Source organism: Lynx canadensis, chromosome C1 (genome assembly GCF_007474595.2).
Source record: "Lynx canadensis isolate LIC74 chromosome C1, mLynCan4.pri.v2, whole genome shotgun sequence".
Taxonomy (NCBI): domain Eukaryota; kingdom Metazoa; phylum Chordata; class Mammalia; order Carnivora; family Felidae; genus Lynx; species Lynx canadensis.
Window position 1 is genome coordinate 206,891,574 of NC_044310.1, and position 13,559 is coordinate 206,905,132.

The window sequence follows — 13,559 nt, forward strand, 5'->3', positions numbered from 1 at the left end:
TGCTTAAGATTCTCTCTTTCCCTCCGTCCCCCCCTTGCTTGTGCTTGCGAGAGGAGAGGAGAGGAGAGGAGAGGAGAGGAGAGGAGAGGAGAGGAGAGGAGAGGAGACCAAACAAACAGTATATTTGGAATGGCTATTCCACAATGGGATAATTAAACACCCGCAGCTCCCTCTTCTCCAACTGAGGCCTCTAAGAAAATAGTCCGGAGAAGTCCCCACCCCCACTCCTTCCCTAGGGCTGACATTCCAGCAGGCATAGGGATTACACCGCAGTAATAGTGCTGGCATTTCCACATTTCACCAGTTTCCTTCTTCTGTGGATATCTGCATATAATAGAAGTCTAGCAAGATGTAAAAATGTAGTGTCTCAAGCATTCCTAATTAACAGATCATTTGGCGCCTCTGTGAATCCAAATATAAAATGGTTCCAAAGTCAACACAACAAAGACACAGAGAAACTATAGGTAACTCACATACCTATGCTTGGAAACCATAAGGACTTACCAGGAATTAGAAATTCTGTATCTATAACTAGAAAACTATAGGTAGGACCGAAAGCTATCTGCCTTAACCGTCTTTGGCGGCAACGGTGTTCAAGCTATATCAGATGATAAACAAAAGAACAGAGGCCATTCAGATTGAATGATTAAGGAAAACCAAGTCAAGTGGATTTGTACTGAAGTATCTATTGACTCAGGAGAGGAACTTTAGAAAGCAGTGACACTCTTTGAGAGACAGAAATAATTTTGTCTTCTACAGCAGCTAGACAGTTAAGTGACATATTATGGAAACAAACAAGCGAATAGTAACAAGGAGTGAAGAATAACAGATGCTGGGGAACAAATGGAATCGAGTCCTGGTCCCTCCACGTACCAGGTCAGGCAAGTTCTCTGAGCTTGAATGTATCAGAAAACTAAACTGTAGTTTTCCTTCACTGTAAATGGTAGATCCAGCCTCATTCATTCATTGGGTGAAAGAAAGAAAAAAAATGCGTGTGGAGAAGTGGAATGTTAGCTTGGTGTTTGACCGGTTCTGGATTTGCTGGTTTCTTTTCCTAGTACAGGTTGAGACCAGAGTTCCAAGGCATCTACTTAGCTCAACAACTGATCTTTGTAATCATTCTGAGCTATATGGCGGCTCCACCCTTCCGGGTGCTTGGGGCAAACCTTGGAATCGGTTTTGACTTGCTGATTTCCCCTGTACCTCACACCCTGGGCATGAATAGTCACGCTGGCTCTTCCGTCAAAGTATGTCCAGAAGATGACCACTTCTCACCCTCTCTGCCATCACTACTCCTGGCCAAGCTGCAATCATGTCTCCTGGGTTACCCCCACAGCCTCTCCAGCGGGCATCCTGCTTCTACTCCTGCCTCTACGAGGTATGCACAGCAGGGCAGAGGGACCTTCCTAACGTGCAAGTCAGATAATGTCACCCCAATACTCACAGCCTTTGCATGGCTCCCCCCTTCACTCTTAGTAAAAGCCAAGGTCCTTCCAATGGCCTACCAGGTTCTACATGATCCAGCCCCCACTGAGGTCTCATACTCTGTGCTAAAACTCTTGCCTTCCCTCACTCTCCTATAGCCACTCTGGTCTCCTTGTTTTTCCTCAGACGCATCAAGCCCACTCCTGTCTTGGAGCATTTTTGTGTAGCTATTCTCTTCGCCTGGGGCCTCTTTCCTTGATTTTCACTCAGTTATCTTCTTCACCTCTTCCAAATTCTTAGAGCACGTATCACCCCGATCTCTCTATTCGGCAAACTGGCCCCACTCACGGTAGCCTGCTTTTTCTTTTCTCCATAGCACTCATAACCTTCTGACACACTACATAATTTGTCTTTTTCCTAGGCTTATGGCGTATTGCCCTCCTCCCTGTGCGAGAATGCGAACGCCACCAGAATGAGGATCTGTTTTGTTCATTGATGTTCTCTTACGAATCTCAAACGGTACCTATATATAAGTTCTTGATAATCTTTCAATGAATGGCGTTACATCAACAAAAGCACTATAAACGAAATAATACACATCATATACATCAATGCTTGGAAGCTGAAAATTTCCACAACTCAGAAGTTTCCGTGCCCTAACCATGGTACACAACTTGCATCTACATAATGGGCAGAAATGTGGAAAAAATTGAGCACCCTTAAATATGGCCTAAATAAGAATCTAATATGCTTAGTCCAGATTGGGTTAGTTCAAACCAAATTCAATGTGGCCAAAAGGAAACGCTCAAACAAAAACTTGTAGAGGAGGTAGGGGGGTGGCCTTGGTGGACAGAAACATGGAGGAAGTCTGAAGTGGATAATGAGGACCATGACCCATTGGCTTTGGGCTCTTAGAGTACCCTTATGGAAAAATCACTTGCTTCTGAAGAAGCTCACCGGTAGGATATCGCCTTGTGTTCACATCACTTCTCTTGCTTGGAGATGGTGGGGAAGGGCCGTGCTCTGCCCTTTGGCTCCCGGATGAGTTGAGTCCAGTGGGTGGCCCTCTGCTCAGGTTACCATTGCCATGTAACAAACCATTCCACAGGTTAGCAGCTTAAAACAGCCATTTTATTTTGTTTGGAATTTGGGTGGGTCAGAAATTCAGGAAGGGCTCACCTGGGCAGCTTGGGGCCTCACCCGCAGCTGTGGGCTGGATCTGCAGGCATCTGAAAGCTCAACTGGGCTGAACATCCAAGATGGCGCACTCACAGCAAGGTCAGTGCAGCTGCTGACCAGAACCCCTCAGGCGGCTGGTTTCCCACAGAGAACCAGGTAGATGCTGCTTGGCATTTTCTGATCTAGCCTAAGACATTGCGGAGTCACTTCTGACATATTTTCTTTTTAATGTTTATCCTTGAGAGAGATAGAGAGAGAGAGAGAGAGAGAGAGAGAGAGAGAGAGACGGGGAGGGGCAGAGATAGAGGGAGACAGAGGATCCAAAGTGGGCTCTGTGCTAACAGCAGAGAGTCCGATGCAGGGCTTGAACTCACGAACTATGAGCTCACGACCTGAGCTGAAGTCAGACGCTCAGCCGACTGAGCCACCCAGATGCCCTTGCCATATTCTATTAATGGGTCACTAAGTTTGGCGCAGATTCAAGGGGAGGGAGCATAAGTCCCACTGCTCGATAAGAGAAATTTACAGAAATATTTAAAACCCCTACACCCATCAACCGTGAAGCTGTGAAGGAGGCTGTCTTAAAGTAGGCCTTAGGATGATCAGACACCCAGAACGAGTGCTTGATGTTTCAGGAAGACAAGCACATCGCATCGCACCCCTTGTGTGTATATCCACTATACCCTCGCTACACTTTTCTCCATCTGCTCCTTTCAGCCTGTGGAAACTGAACAGTGGCTAGGTAGATGGGATGGGGTGGGTACAGGTGAGGGTGGTGGAGGGAACAGCCATCCCCCACCACGAACTCACGAGGATGATTCACACACGTTCCTTTTCATTTTTGCACATAATTCCCCAATTGTACACATACGGGCATTCCTTTGCTAAGTGCCTACTATGCGCCTGACACTGAGCTCAAGACTATTGTATGAGCAACTTCCTCGTCCCAACAGAAACGAGGAGGAAAGCAAGAACTGTGGGGGCAGATGGGAGTAAGCAAGAACACAGACACCGGGGGAGGAATGACGGGACCTGGACTTAGAACCTGGGCTTCTACTGAGTGAAGAGCTGTGAGGGTTTTGGGCACAGGAATGGCATGATAAAACTTGTCACGTTTTAACAAGTGTGTCGGGAACAGGCCGACAGGGGCCGGGGCAGGAGCAGGGAGACTGGTTAGGAGGCTACTGGAATCATCCAGATGACCTTGGACTGAACCATGGCAATAGCAGCTCAGTGATGCAAAGGGACCATGTTGGGATACATTCTGAAGGTACAGCCCATAAGCTTGTACCGAGGTTTGCGTTTGCAAACTTGCCCATGTTTCCAGCGCACATGTGCAAGTTGGGATCCATTTGATAGATTAATAGCTGATAGAACTCCAGAAGCAAGATATTAGATGTCACTATCTGTTATAGAGTTCCACTTGGACTCTAGGCTGTGGGAAGATATGCCACATTGCCCTGCTGATGCTGTAAAGAAATTTCCATTACTCCTTCTCCAGAATGTCGAATTCAGGATCTAAAATGTCTTCAAATCTGAAAGAGCCAGATGGGGTAAGACAAAAGGAGCCTGGGCTTTGAGGTCAGACACACTGGGCTGCAACCTTCAGTTTTGCACCCGGGTTTGCCTTGGGGCATCGTCCCAGGCCCCACTTTATACCACAGATGATGACCCTGAAGGTGGTCCCAGAATGTGCTTTTCGGTTTTCATGAGAAACCGTATGGGCCAGTATGTAATGAGCCTCCTGAGGGATGGTTTGTATGCCCAGCGCAAAGATTTAGAGAGAGATCTCAGGTATGGCCAAGGAGACTCAGGGCCTGAAGAGTCAAGGAGAGGAAGGCCGGAAATCAGGTACTTGAACTACCCGCCTGAGAATGCTTTTGACATAACGGTAAGCTAGGTGAAGTCCAAAGAGGCCAGAAACGAAAACGGGCTGGTGTCTCTACTTTCCCAGTGCGAAGAGATCAGTCGACTCCCCAGCAGCCGTGACATCAGCTTGTCGTGATGGCATTACAGTCATCCCAGCCGACCTCTCTTCCTCTGTGCCCTTGGCTGCTAAGCAGCCTTCAGTGGTGATGTGGGTTCTAACTAGACCGTCCTAAAGAAAGATGGTCTGCTTGGCAGACAGAATTCTCATTGTAAACAAACTGAAATTCCACACATTAAGCCACTAAGATACATGTTTTTATTCCCTATTCAAAGGGGGAAAAAAAATCAAATGTTGGCAATGGCGTGAGGATATTAGCAATAGGACTAAAATAACGGGGCGCCTGGGTGGCTCAGTCAGTTGTGTCCGACTCTTGATCTCTGCTCAGGTCATGGGCTCACGGTTCATGGGATCGAGTCCCAAGTTGGGCTCCACGCTGACAGCTCAGAGCCTGCTTGGGATTCTTTCTCTGCCCCTCCTCCTCTCTCTCTCTCTCAAAATAAACAAACTTAAAAAAAAGCATAAAAAGCTTAAAATCTACATCTTCTTTCGGGGCACATGGGTGCCTCAGTCAAGGTTAAGTGTCCAACTCTCGGTTTCCACTCAGGTCATGATTTCTGTCTCACGGGTTTGAGCCCCACGTCAGGCTCTGTGCTGACAGCGTGGAGCCTGCTCGGGATTCCCTCTCTTTCCCTCTCTCTTTCTGCCTCTCTCCCCCATGCTGTCTCTCTCTCTCTCAAAATAGGTGAACTTAAAAGAATATATATGCATCTTCTTTGACCTAGTAATTCCTACTTTTAAGCATTTATCCTGGGAAAATACTTGCAAAAGTGGGCAAAAACGAGCATACAAGCGTGCGGAGTTTAGTATTTTTTTTTTTTTTCATGTTTTATTTTTTGAGAGTGAGCCATTGGGGGGTGGGGGGGAGGGTAGGACGTAGGAAGCAGGCTCCGAGCTGTCAGCACAGAGTCCAGGCAGGGCTCACCTTCAGGAACCACGAGATCATGACCTGAGCTGAAGTCAGATGCTCAACTGACGGAGCCACCCAGGTGCCTGAAAGTTTTTAAATAGCGTATTCATGAAAATTCTATTCTAAAAATCCGTACCGTAACTTCAGCGTGGTAAACATTGGTTAGACAGCCGCATGATGGAACAAGGGGATACTGCAGCCCAGGCTGGACGATGTTCCACTGCACACGCGCGCACCCCCCCCACCCACCTCAGTGGACTAAAACAAGGATTTATTTTTCCCTCATAAAATGGTTCCACGGGACGTTCTCCGTCAACACGTACTTCCGCGACCACCGTGGGCCACCCACGGGGGCTGAACCGCTTACCTGCAGTCCCATGCTTCTGCAAGCACTTTGCCAGCTGAGGCAGGTCACGCGGCCTCACCTAGGCCGCGGTCGTGGGGCGTGTCCCACGTGTCCCACGGCCCAGAGCGCCCGTCCACCCCAACTGTGCAGCAAGTAAAAAGGCTAACGTGGGACTCCGCTTTTGATACAATAAGCTGTCCGTAACACAGTACAGCAGGTGGGAAAATGGCAGGGCCCCTTGAAAATGGGTGGCCCGGTCAGCGAAGGGTCGGGACTCTTGACTTCGGCTCAGATCACGATCTTGCGTTCGTGAGTTCGAGCCCCGCGTTGGACTCTGTGCTGATGGCCTAGAGCCTGCCTGGGATTCTGTCTCCCTCTCTCTCTGCCCCTCCCCCGCTTGCTCGCATGCACGCACTCTCGCTCTCAAAATAAATAAACTTAAAAAAAACAACAACAACACTGGAAAGACCTACAGCATAAGGTTGACCGTGTTTTCTCTGGGCGGTGGTAGGACAGAGGCTTTTGAAAAAAATCTTTGTTAGACTTTTTGGTGTTATCTTTTTATTTTCCTTTTCTGTTTATTCCTTTTTATTATATATTATTTTATTACATATTATTTATTCAATAAAGGTATACTGCTTTGAAAAAAACCACAGTAAATGAATGCCTTGCTGGTTTCTCAATCAACTCATCAGTTCTCTTGGGTCTGAACCACGCTGTTTCTTCGCAAAACTGAGCTGTTGACGTGGAGAACTACGGCACGGAGGCCGGTGTCTCCAGGGAGTCTAGATATGCTGAGCGATCTGACTTCAAGGCCGCACAAACTTCTAAAGAGATGATGATACCTAACCCCTAAAGCTTACCTGACACACTCATTACACGCTAGCACATCAGAGCAGGCGGTATGGAGAAGGCAAGTGCTTTCAAGTCAGACAGACAGACAGGATCTTCTCGGTTTCCTCATCTGTAAAGCAGGGACAATAACGCCCTGTGGGAATGTTGGCAGATCAAAGAGCGTAACGTAGGCAGAGCTCCCCGCACGCACACGCAGTGTGCTAATAAGTAGCATTATTGCCCTATGTCCAGATCAACTATAACAAAAGCTAAATTAAGCAACAGGGTAACAAGCAAGGAACATTTTATTGTGTATGCATATTCTCAAAAATAACACAAAAAAACAGAACCCACAAACAGGAGCAAAGGACAAAGTTTTCTAACTCTCTGGGACACACAGGGCACCATGTCTTATAGAAACGTAGCTAGTACAAGACAAAATGTACTAATCAACATTGCCCTTTGCTTCCCCAGTCAAAAAGGCTATAGAGTAAAACACTTTAAATTGTATTCTAATATAAATTTGTTGCACAATTAAACCTCAATTTACTCAAAGAGTTACTGTATAGTAAACTACAGAAAATAGAGTAGGCATTCAAATAATCTGCTCACAATTAACAATTAAGCAATAGACACTCAAATAAATACAGCATGTATTACTTATTTGTTAAACCTCACACTGATAATGAGCAGATGCTTTATCATGAATAGTAACTGGTTCCTTACATTTTAGGAGACACCAGATCCAGTAACGGAAGTAGAAAGTAATTTAATGAAAACTCATTTAAGAAAATATTTCCTTGGGTCTGAGTCACTATGGTATTTATTACATATTCAGGCCAGTTTCAACAGTTGAAAAATGTAGGTACTAGCAAACTGAATTCTTTAGGGAGAGAACCAAGTGACGCATTCGAGAGCACTATTTTTTGTTTACATCCCCCAGGCAGCAGGACAGAAGCAGGACATAAACAGAGATTTACAGCGTACTGAATAACGTTTCCGGCTAATGCTACGCTGGTGTTTCTATCATTTGCGTTAAAAAGGGCAATTTTAGAACACATCTAGAATGAAGAATTGACATTTCCTTATCACATACATAACTAGATCTAAACGTGAGGATTTTCTCTAACATTCTGTACTTTTTAATCCCTATTTGTAGAAATTAGCGTGAGTATTCAGGAATGGAAAAACCACAAACTGTTACTTGAAGAACTATTTTAAATGACCTGTTTAAGAGCAACGCAGTCAAAATAAGGCAATAACTAGAAGTCTAGCGGTATTTTCCTTATGTGCCCAGTCAGCAGAATTGAGAAAATAATTTTTGCCCACCTCTATAAAAATATTACCCCATTTGCTCCCTAGTAAGTAGTAGAGACAAGACAAGCTTGCCATGTGTGTTTTTAAAAAGAAAAGTGATTAACAGGCTCTGATGGAGACAGAAGTCAATCGAAACATTCCTTCCTTTTCTGGATACCCCTCTCTAGTTCTTTGTTATATATGCCTTTCCTCCTTGGTGTATATTAGCTTAACCCCTTAGCAGGTGCTCTCACAACCTTATATTCTCTATAGAACACTGGGTTTTCCATTAAGAATTTTTTACCGTAAAAAAAGGGCTGAAAGCTATGGCGTGATATTGTGCTGTCTACCACGGACACGATAAAATCACATCGGACAGAAGTTAAAGGCGAACAGAACCACAGCTCAGTACTCTTTAACACGGCCAGAAACAGATCATATACTATTTTCCTTTCAGGACTTCATGAAATCCCCAGGATAGCACCTTTGTACGAGCTGGACCATTAACTGAACGAAATCTAACATTCAATGCTGCCCTTTAAGATCCCACCCCTCAAGCTTTCTTCCAGGCTGTGTGAGTATCATATGTTTTGTAAAGAGCTTAAGAAATGTTATTAAAGGTGATATAACACAAAAATTATAAGGAGCAACAAAATCCTTCAGTCGTATTTCTGAAGGCAAGTCAATTTTTAATGCAGACCATTCTAGATCATTCTAGAATCCTTTCCTTATTATTTGCGTCACTTGGCCATTAAGATATCTTAGTTTAACTGCCTGCCTTAAACATTATAGTCCCTCTCAGCCGTTGTGAAAAAACAGATTTAGTCCCTTCATGGTATCGCTCAGAACAACCACGCTGTCTTGATATGATCCCAACACAGTGACGCAGTAGTTTTTATCAGTATCCACCAGTAAGACTAACAAAAACACTGTTGCTCTCTACTTTAAAATCTGTCTTTCAGAAAAGTAGGCCTCTCTCCACTCACTTGCACAGACCTGAACAGGTACGTGTACTACTGTAAAAACAAACAGTCCAAGAAATAAATACTGGAATATTAAAAGACAGGCTCCCCCTTCCCCACCTCTTCCCCATCCCGGTACTAAGTGGCCACAAACTTTTAAAATGCCATTTGACACGAGAGAATTCACTGGTTGTTATGAACGTGATTTACAAGGTAGGAATGACTGTGCAGGACCTGGTGAACAATTGCTGCTCTGGGTTGCCCATTCCCTCCTATGAAATATTAACGATATTCCTCACAGCAAAGAGTCAACACAGTTTAAAAAGCTCTGGAGTTCTTTTCTGCGGTGTATATCAAATTGCCACAATAGCACAGGGGCTCATCTTGGAACTACAAACCGAATGCATGTGTCTTTTCGGAGGACTGCGCCGTTCCGTGGAACAGAACGATCGCTTCCCTTCGCAGTCATGCTGGTAGCTGGGTGGGGTTTTCCATTTTCCATTGGTCGTTTCTGACTGTAGTGAGGGAGTCAGGCGGCTCGTGTGACTCCCACGTTAACAGCACCATAAATACGTTTTGTCCTCAGAGCACGTCTGGGGGAAAGGGAAGAAGGTGGGCTGCCCGGGTTAATCTAGAAATTTTACAGCTCGCTTAGTAACAACCGTGAAGGTTGGCCGTGGTATACGGTCTGGGAAGAGGAAGCAACGAATGTGCCAAACACTGAGGGCAGATAACGGCCCTACCCGCCCAGAACAGGGATCCTTCAGAAGTTTGTCCATAACTAAGTGCACAGGATCCTCCCACGCAGACAGTAAGGAAGGAGGGGCCCTCTGGGCTCTTGAGCTCCTGCTGCGCCCCTCAAGACGGAGAGACCATGTTCTCCTCCCCCTGCTCCCTGCTCTGACGACAGAGCCACCGAAGCCGACAGAGCCACCGAAGCCCGTGGAGGGCCCACGAGTCTGACGGAAGGGGGCTTGCACCCAGAACTGCTTTAACAAAGTTCTAAGCATTGGCGCTCTTTTGTTCAATAGTTTTTCCTCTGAAACTCGCATTTGCCCAGTCGCTCCTTCAGCACACACGAGCTCCCTATTCACGAGGGAGCCTTACCGAGGTCACTTCGTCCCCACAGGTCGTGCCACAAGTGCCCCCAAACACAGGTGACATGTTTTTCTTTTTTAAAAAAATGTTGCTTTGTCATTTTGGCGGCTACTGGCCATTCCCGTGACGGGGACGGTGGCGCCATGGGGAACGGCTGCATTTGGTGAAGGGCGCCTCTGGGAAGGTGCAGGCCTTGCCCGGCTCCCGGATCAACACGGAGAAAACCCAGTTGCCAGACTGCAGCCCACCACAGGCGTCATGTCCCAAATCTGCAAGAGAGAGAAGACGCCAGTGAGGCAGTGCTTGTCACGGGCTCCGAAAGCAGAGCTCACGCTGCAAACGGCTGTTGAACTGGAAAAGGGGTCAAAGGAACTCACTCTCTCGTTCTTCTGCTATAAAACCTTCTCAAGATCTACAGTGACAAAAGCACACAAACCGTTCACTAAAATGTGAAAAAAGCTTGTAAGCGCTATCCTGTCACCTGAAGATTCCATCACAATGTTTGCTAGACATTTATTTTCATTTTTAATAAAAAGCCAACTGGGGAAAGCCCCTATTCTGAAGAATTAAGAGATAAAGCGTGTCATGATTTCACAACTCCAGAGTGGCACTGAGTCTAAAACGCTAGCTTTTAGTATCTGTGTTAGTGACCGAGGGATCGAAAGAAACAACGTGTGGTTATTGCTTACAAGTAGGAAACCTTCTGTCCAGGATCCCAGGACCACCAGCAAGGGAAGGACGACCGGCGGCAGGGGTCGGCTAAGGGGTCGGCTAAGGCGCAGACGAGCTGCGAGGCAGGAACCCTGGGCAGATGGCCACACTGGGTGCCAGGCCCCACCAGCTACCCCGAGGACGGATGTGGTACAGGGAAACACCACCGGAAGGAGCTACCACCAAGGGCCTGGGGACTCACAAACACGTGACTTGTTACTCAGGGTTTTCAACCGGCTGCAGGTGGCATGGCTGCTTGTAAAAAGGGAAGGCGAGCCGGCCGACCAGAAATGGGACGGACTAGAAGTCTTCCGTCCACGGCACAACCACGGAGCCATCTGCACGCACACGCTCGTCGGGACAACCAGGCAGGTTACCTTTACGATGCGGTCGGTCCCACAGGTCACCATCAGTCCCCTGGCAACGTCCATGGACATGTGGGTAATGTTATGCTTTCCTTCATGGAAGGTTGCTAGAGAAGTCCGACTGACCAAGAGAAAAGAGACCACTGAAAGCTCAGCTGTTTCTAGAGCTAAGGAAAGAGTCTTCTTAGCAACATAAAGGAAACACAATGATAGTGTCCACGTTTGCTCCTCAAAATGTGCCTACAGTGAAGTTTATAATTAAAGGACGACAGAAGGCACGATCAGCTGCAAGACTGTTCTATAGAAGGTTTGGCAGAACTCCCCAGATAATGGATATGTATTGTTTTAGTGGGAAGGCTTATATATTCCTAGGCACTAAAAAAGCACTTTTAATAACGGCAGAGGAACTAGGGGCACCTCGGTTGGGCGTCTGACTTCAGCTCAGGTCAGGATCTCACGGTGCGTGGGTTCAAGCCCCGCGTGGGGCTCTGTGCCGACCGCTCGGAGCCTGGAACCTGCTTCGGACTCTGTGTCTCCCTCTCTCTTTGCCCCTCCCCCACTCACGCTCTGTCACCGTCTCTCAAAAATGAATATACGTTAAAATTTATTATTATTTTTTTTAAATAACGCAGAGGGACTACACTGCATGAGATCCTGTCCTGTGGGTAAGACCCTGGCAGGGAGGCTGCAGGGGTCGAAGCTTCTCTGCGACCGGGAGCAGCCCTCGGGCGCTGGCTCTCACTCTGCCCCTGCGCCCGCAGCCTCAGTCTCCTCGGGAACGAACTGACCCCAGCAATGCTGCACTCGCCTTTCAACTTGGGGCTCTGCCACGGTTTGCCAGTCTAGAACTTTCTAAGATGATTCAAAGGTAAGGGAAAGAAAATTAAATTTCCAAGCACAGGAGAAAAAAGCTCGGGGCACGGGATGAACCGGCTCAGCCACCGCATCAGTGCACGCGTGGCCTTGACCCTGCGCACCGCCCTTCGTGGTGCGGGGGCTCGAGAACGTCCTTCTGCTCAACTGCTCAACTCCCACGGTGTTTGGGAGAAATCTGCCTAGGGTCGTAGGGCGAGGGCCGATGTGCCTCCTCAGAAACTCTTCACGGAGCTGGGAAGGGGCGAACATCTCTCAGGCTGCTTCCCCCTGCAGGTGCACAGTAAGACAGAGACACGCGAACACTCACTCCTCGTCTTTGATGGAGTCGTAGCAGGAATCGCACACGCGGACTTGGAACTCGAAGCCCATGACGGGGTAGCTGGAGCGCTTGCTGCTGCACTTGCCGCAGACAGCCTGCCCGCACTTCCTGCAGTGATGCTTGGGGAGGGGGGGACCGGGAGGAGGAAAAGGAGGAGGTTAACGTTTGCTTCCGCTTCGGGGCTCCCGGTTTCCCTTCAGGGGAGGGGGATGGGAGCGGGGTAGACGGGCCAATCTCAACACTTGTCAAGGAATCCCAAATCTCCTTGCTTTACTGGTCAAATACAGCTTTCGATTCACTCATAACATCTGTCTGGATGTCAACAAACGACATTACTAAAACCAACTTCAAGTTCGTTTAGGAGCTTAAACGACTAGAGGTTTCGGAGGAAAAACAAAATCTATCCCTACGTCAGTCAGAGAAAAGCTTTGAAATAAGGTAACGTGCCCTCATTAAGAAATAAATATCCATAATCATATGTTTTACTATTTCTTTTAATCTTCCAAACTGTGATTCTGGAAATAAGGCTCGAGAACATTCAAAACAGACCAGTTATTATTAACTTCGACATATTCTCTTCCTACTAAAAGTTTAGTGACCTGTACCTTTCCTCTCTCCAATCATAAGATGGAAATTAATTTCTTCACGTTTCCTGTAGAAGGAGGGGTTATCTCCCCCATCAGTTACAACGCACTTGTTACCACCAGACACATGTTGTAGGAAACAGGCCAAAGATGGAATTCAGATTCCATTTCAAAGCATCAGAATGTTATCCAGGTGCTAAAATCACCCCTGTGTTACCTGCCAGTCTCATATTAGACCTTGCGGCAGCTTAGTTCTCTAAGTAAAATTAAAGAAAGTTCATTAATACACACAAACTTTAGGCCAATCCCTCATAGAGGTGCTAAGAAATAAAATCAGCATTCTTTTTTACTTACCTGCACAAATTCATATTCAATCTTAGTGCACTACCTTCATGGTTGCTGTAGAAATATGGTTTTTTTGGTAGAACTTTAGAATTACATGAATACTCAGTGATAAGAGCATCTTTGAAAGCTATAGGCTACTCAGGACATGTTTCTTTAATTAGAAAAAAAAAAAAAAAGTACCAGAAACATGTTTAGTAAAAATGTTCGGGTACACTTATATGGGACAATTTATGACTAATTTAAATTCCTAGTGTCAGAGTATTCCAATGAGGGCCAAACTGTCACATGTCTTTAACAAACCGCAGAAGCATAAGGCTTCCAG

General features: G+C 46.6%; 1 protein-coding gene across 5 annotated transcripts in view; it reads right to left on the reverse strand.

The window, feature by feature from the left end:
• Positions 1–6,968: 6,968 nt before the first annotated feature.
• Positions 6,969–13,559, reverse strand: part of WDFY1 (WD repeat and FYVE domain containing 1) — a 46,264-nt gene continuing 39,673 nt past the window's right edge. For all 5 annotated transcript variants that reach the window (XM_030324080.2, XM_030324083.1, XM_030324081.1 and 2 more), the window contains 3 exons: positions 12,297–12,427; positions 11,126–11,234; positions 6,969–10,306 (listed from right to left, as the gene is read on the reverse strand). In XM_030324080.2, coding sequence (XP_030179940.1) covers positions 10,247–10,306; positions 11,126–11,234; positions 12,297–12,427 — 300 coding nt within the window. In that variant the 3' untranslated portion in view covers positions 6,969–10,246. The remainder of the gene's footprint in view (positions 10,307–11,125; positions 11,235–12,296; positions 12,428–13,559) is intronic.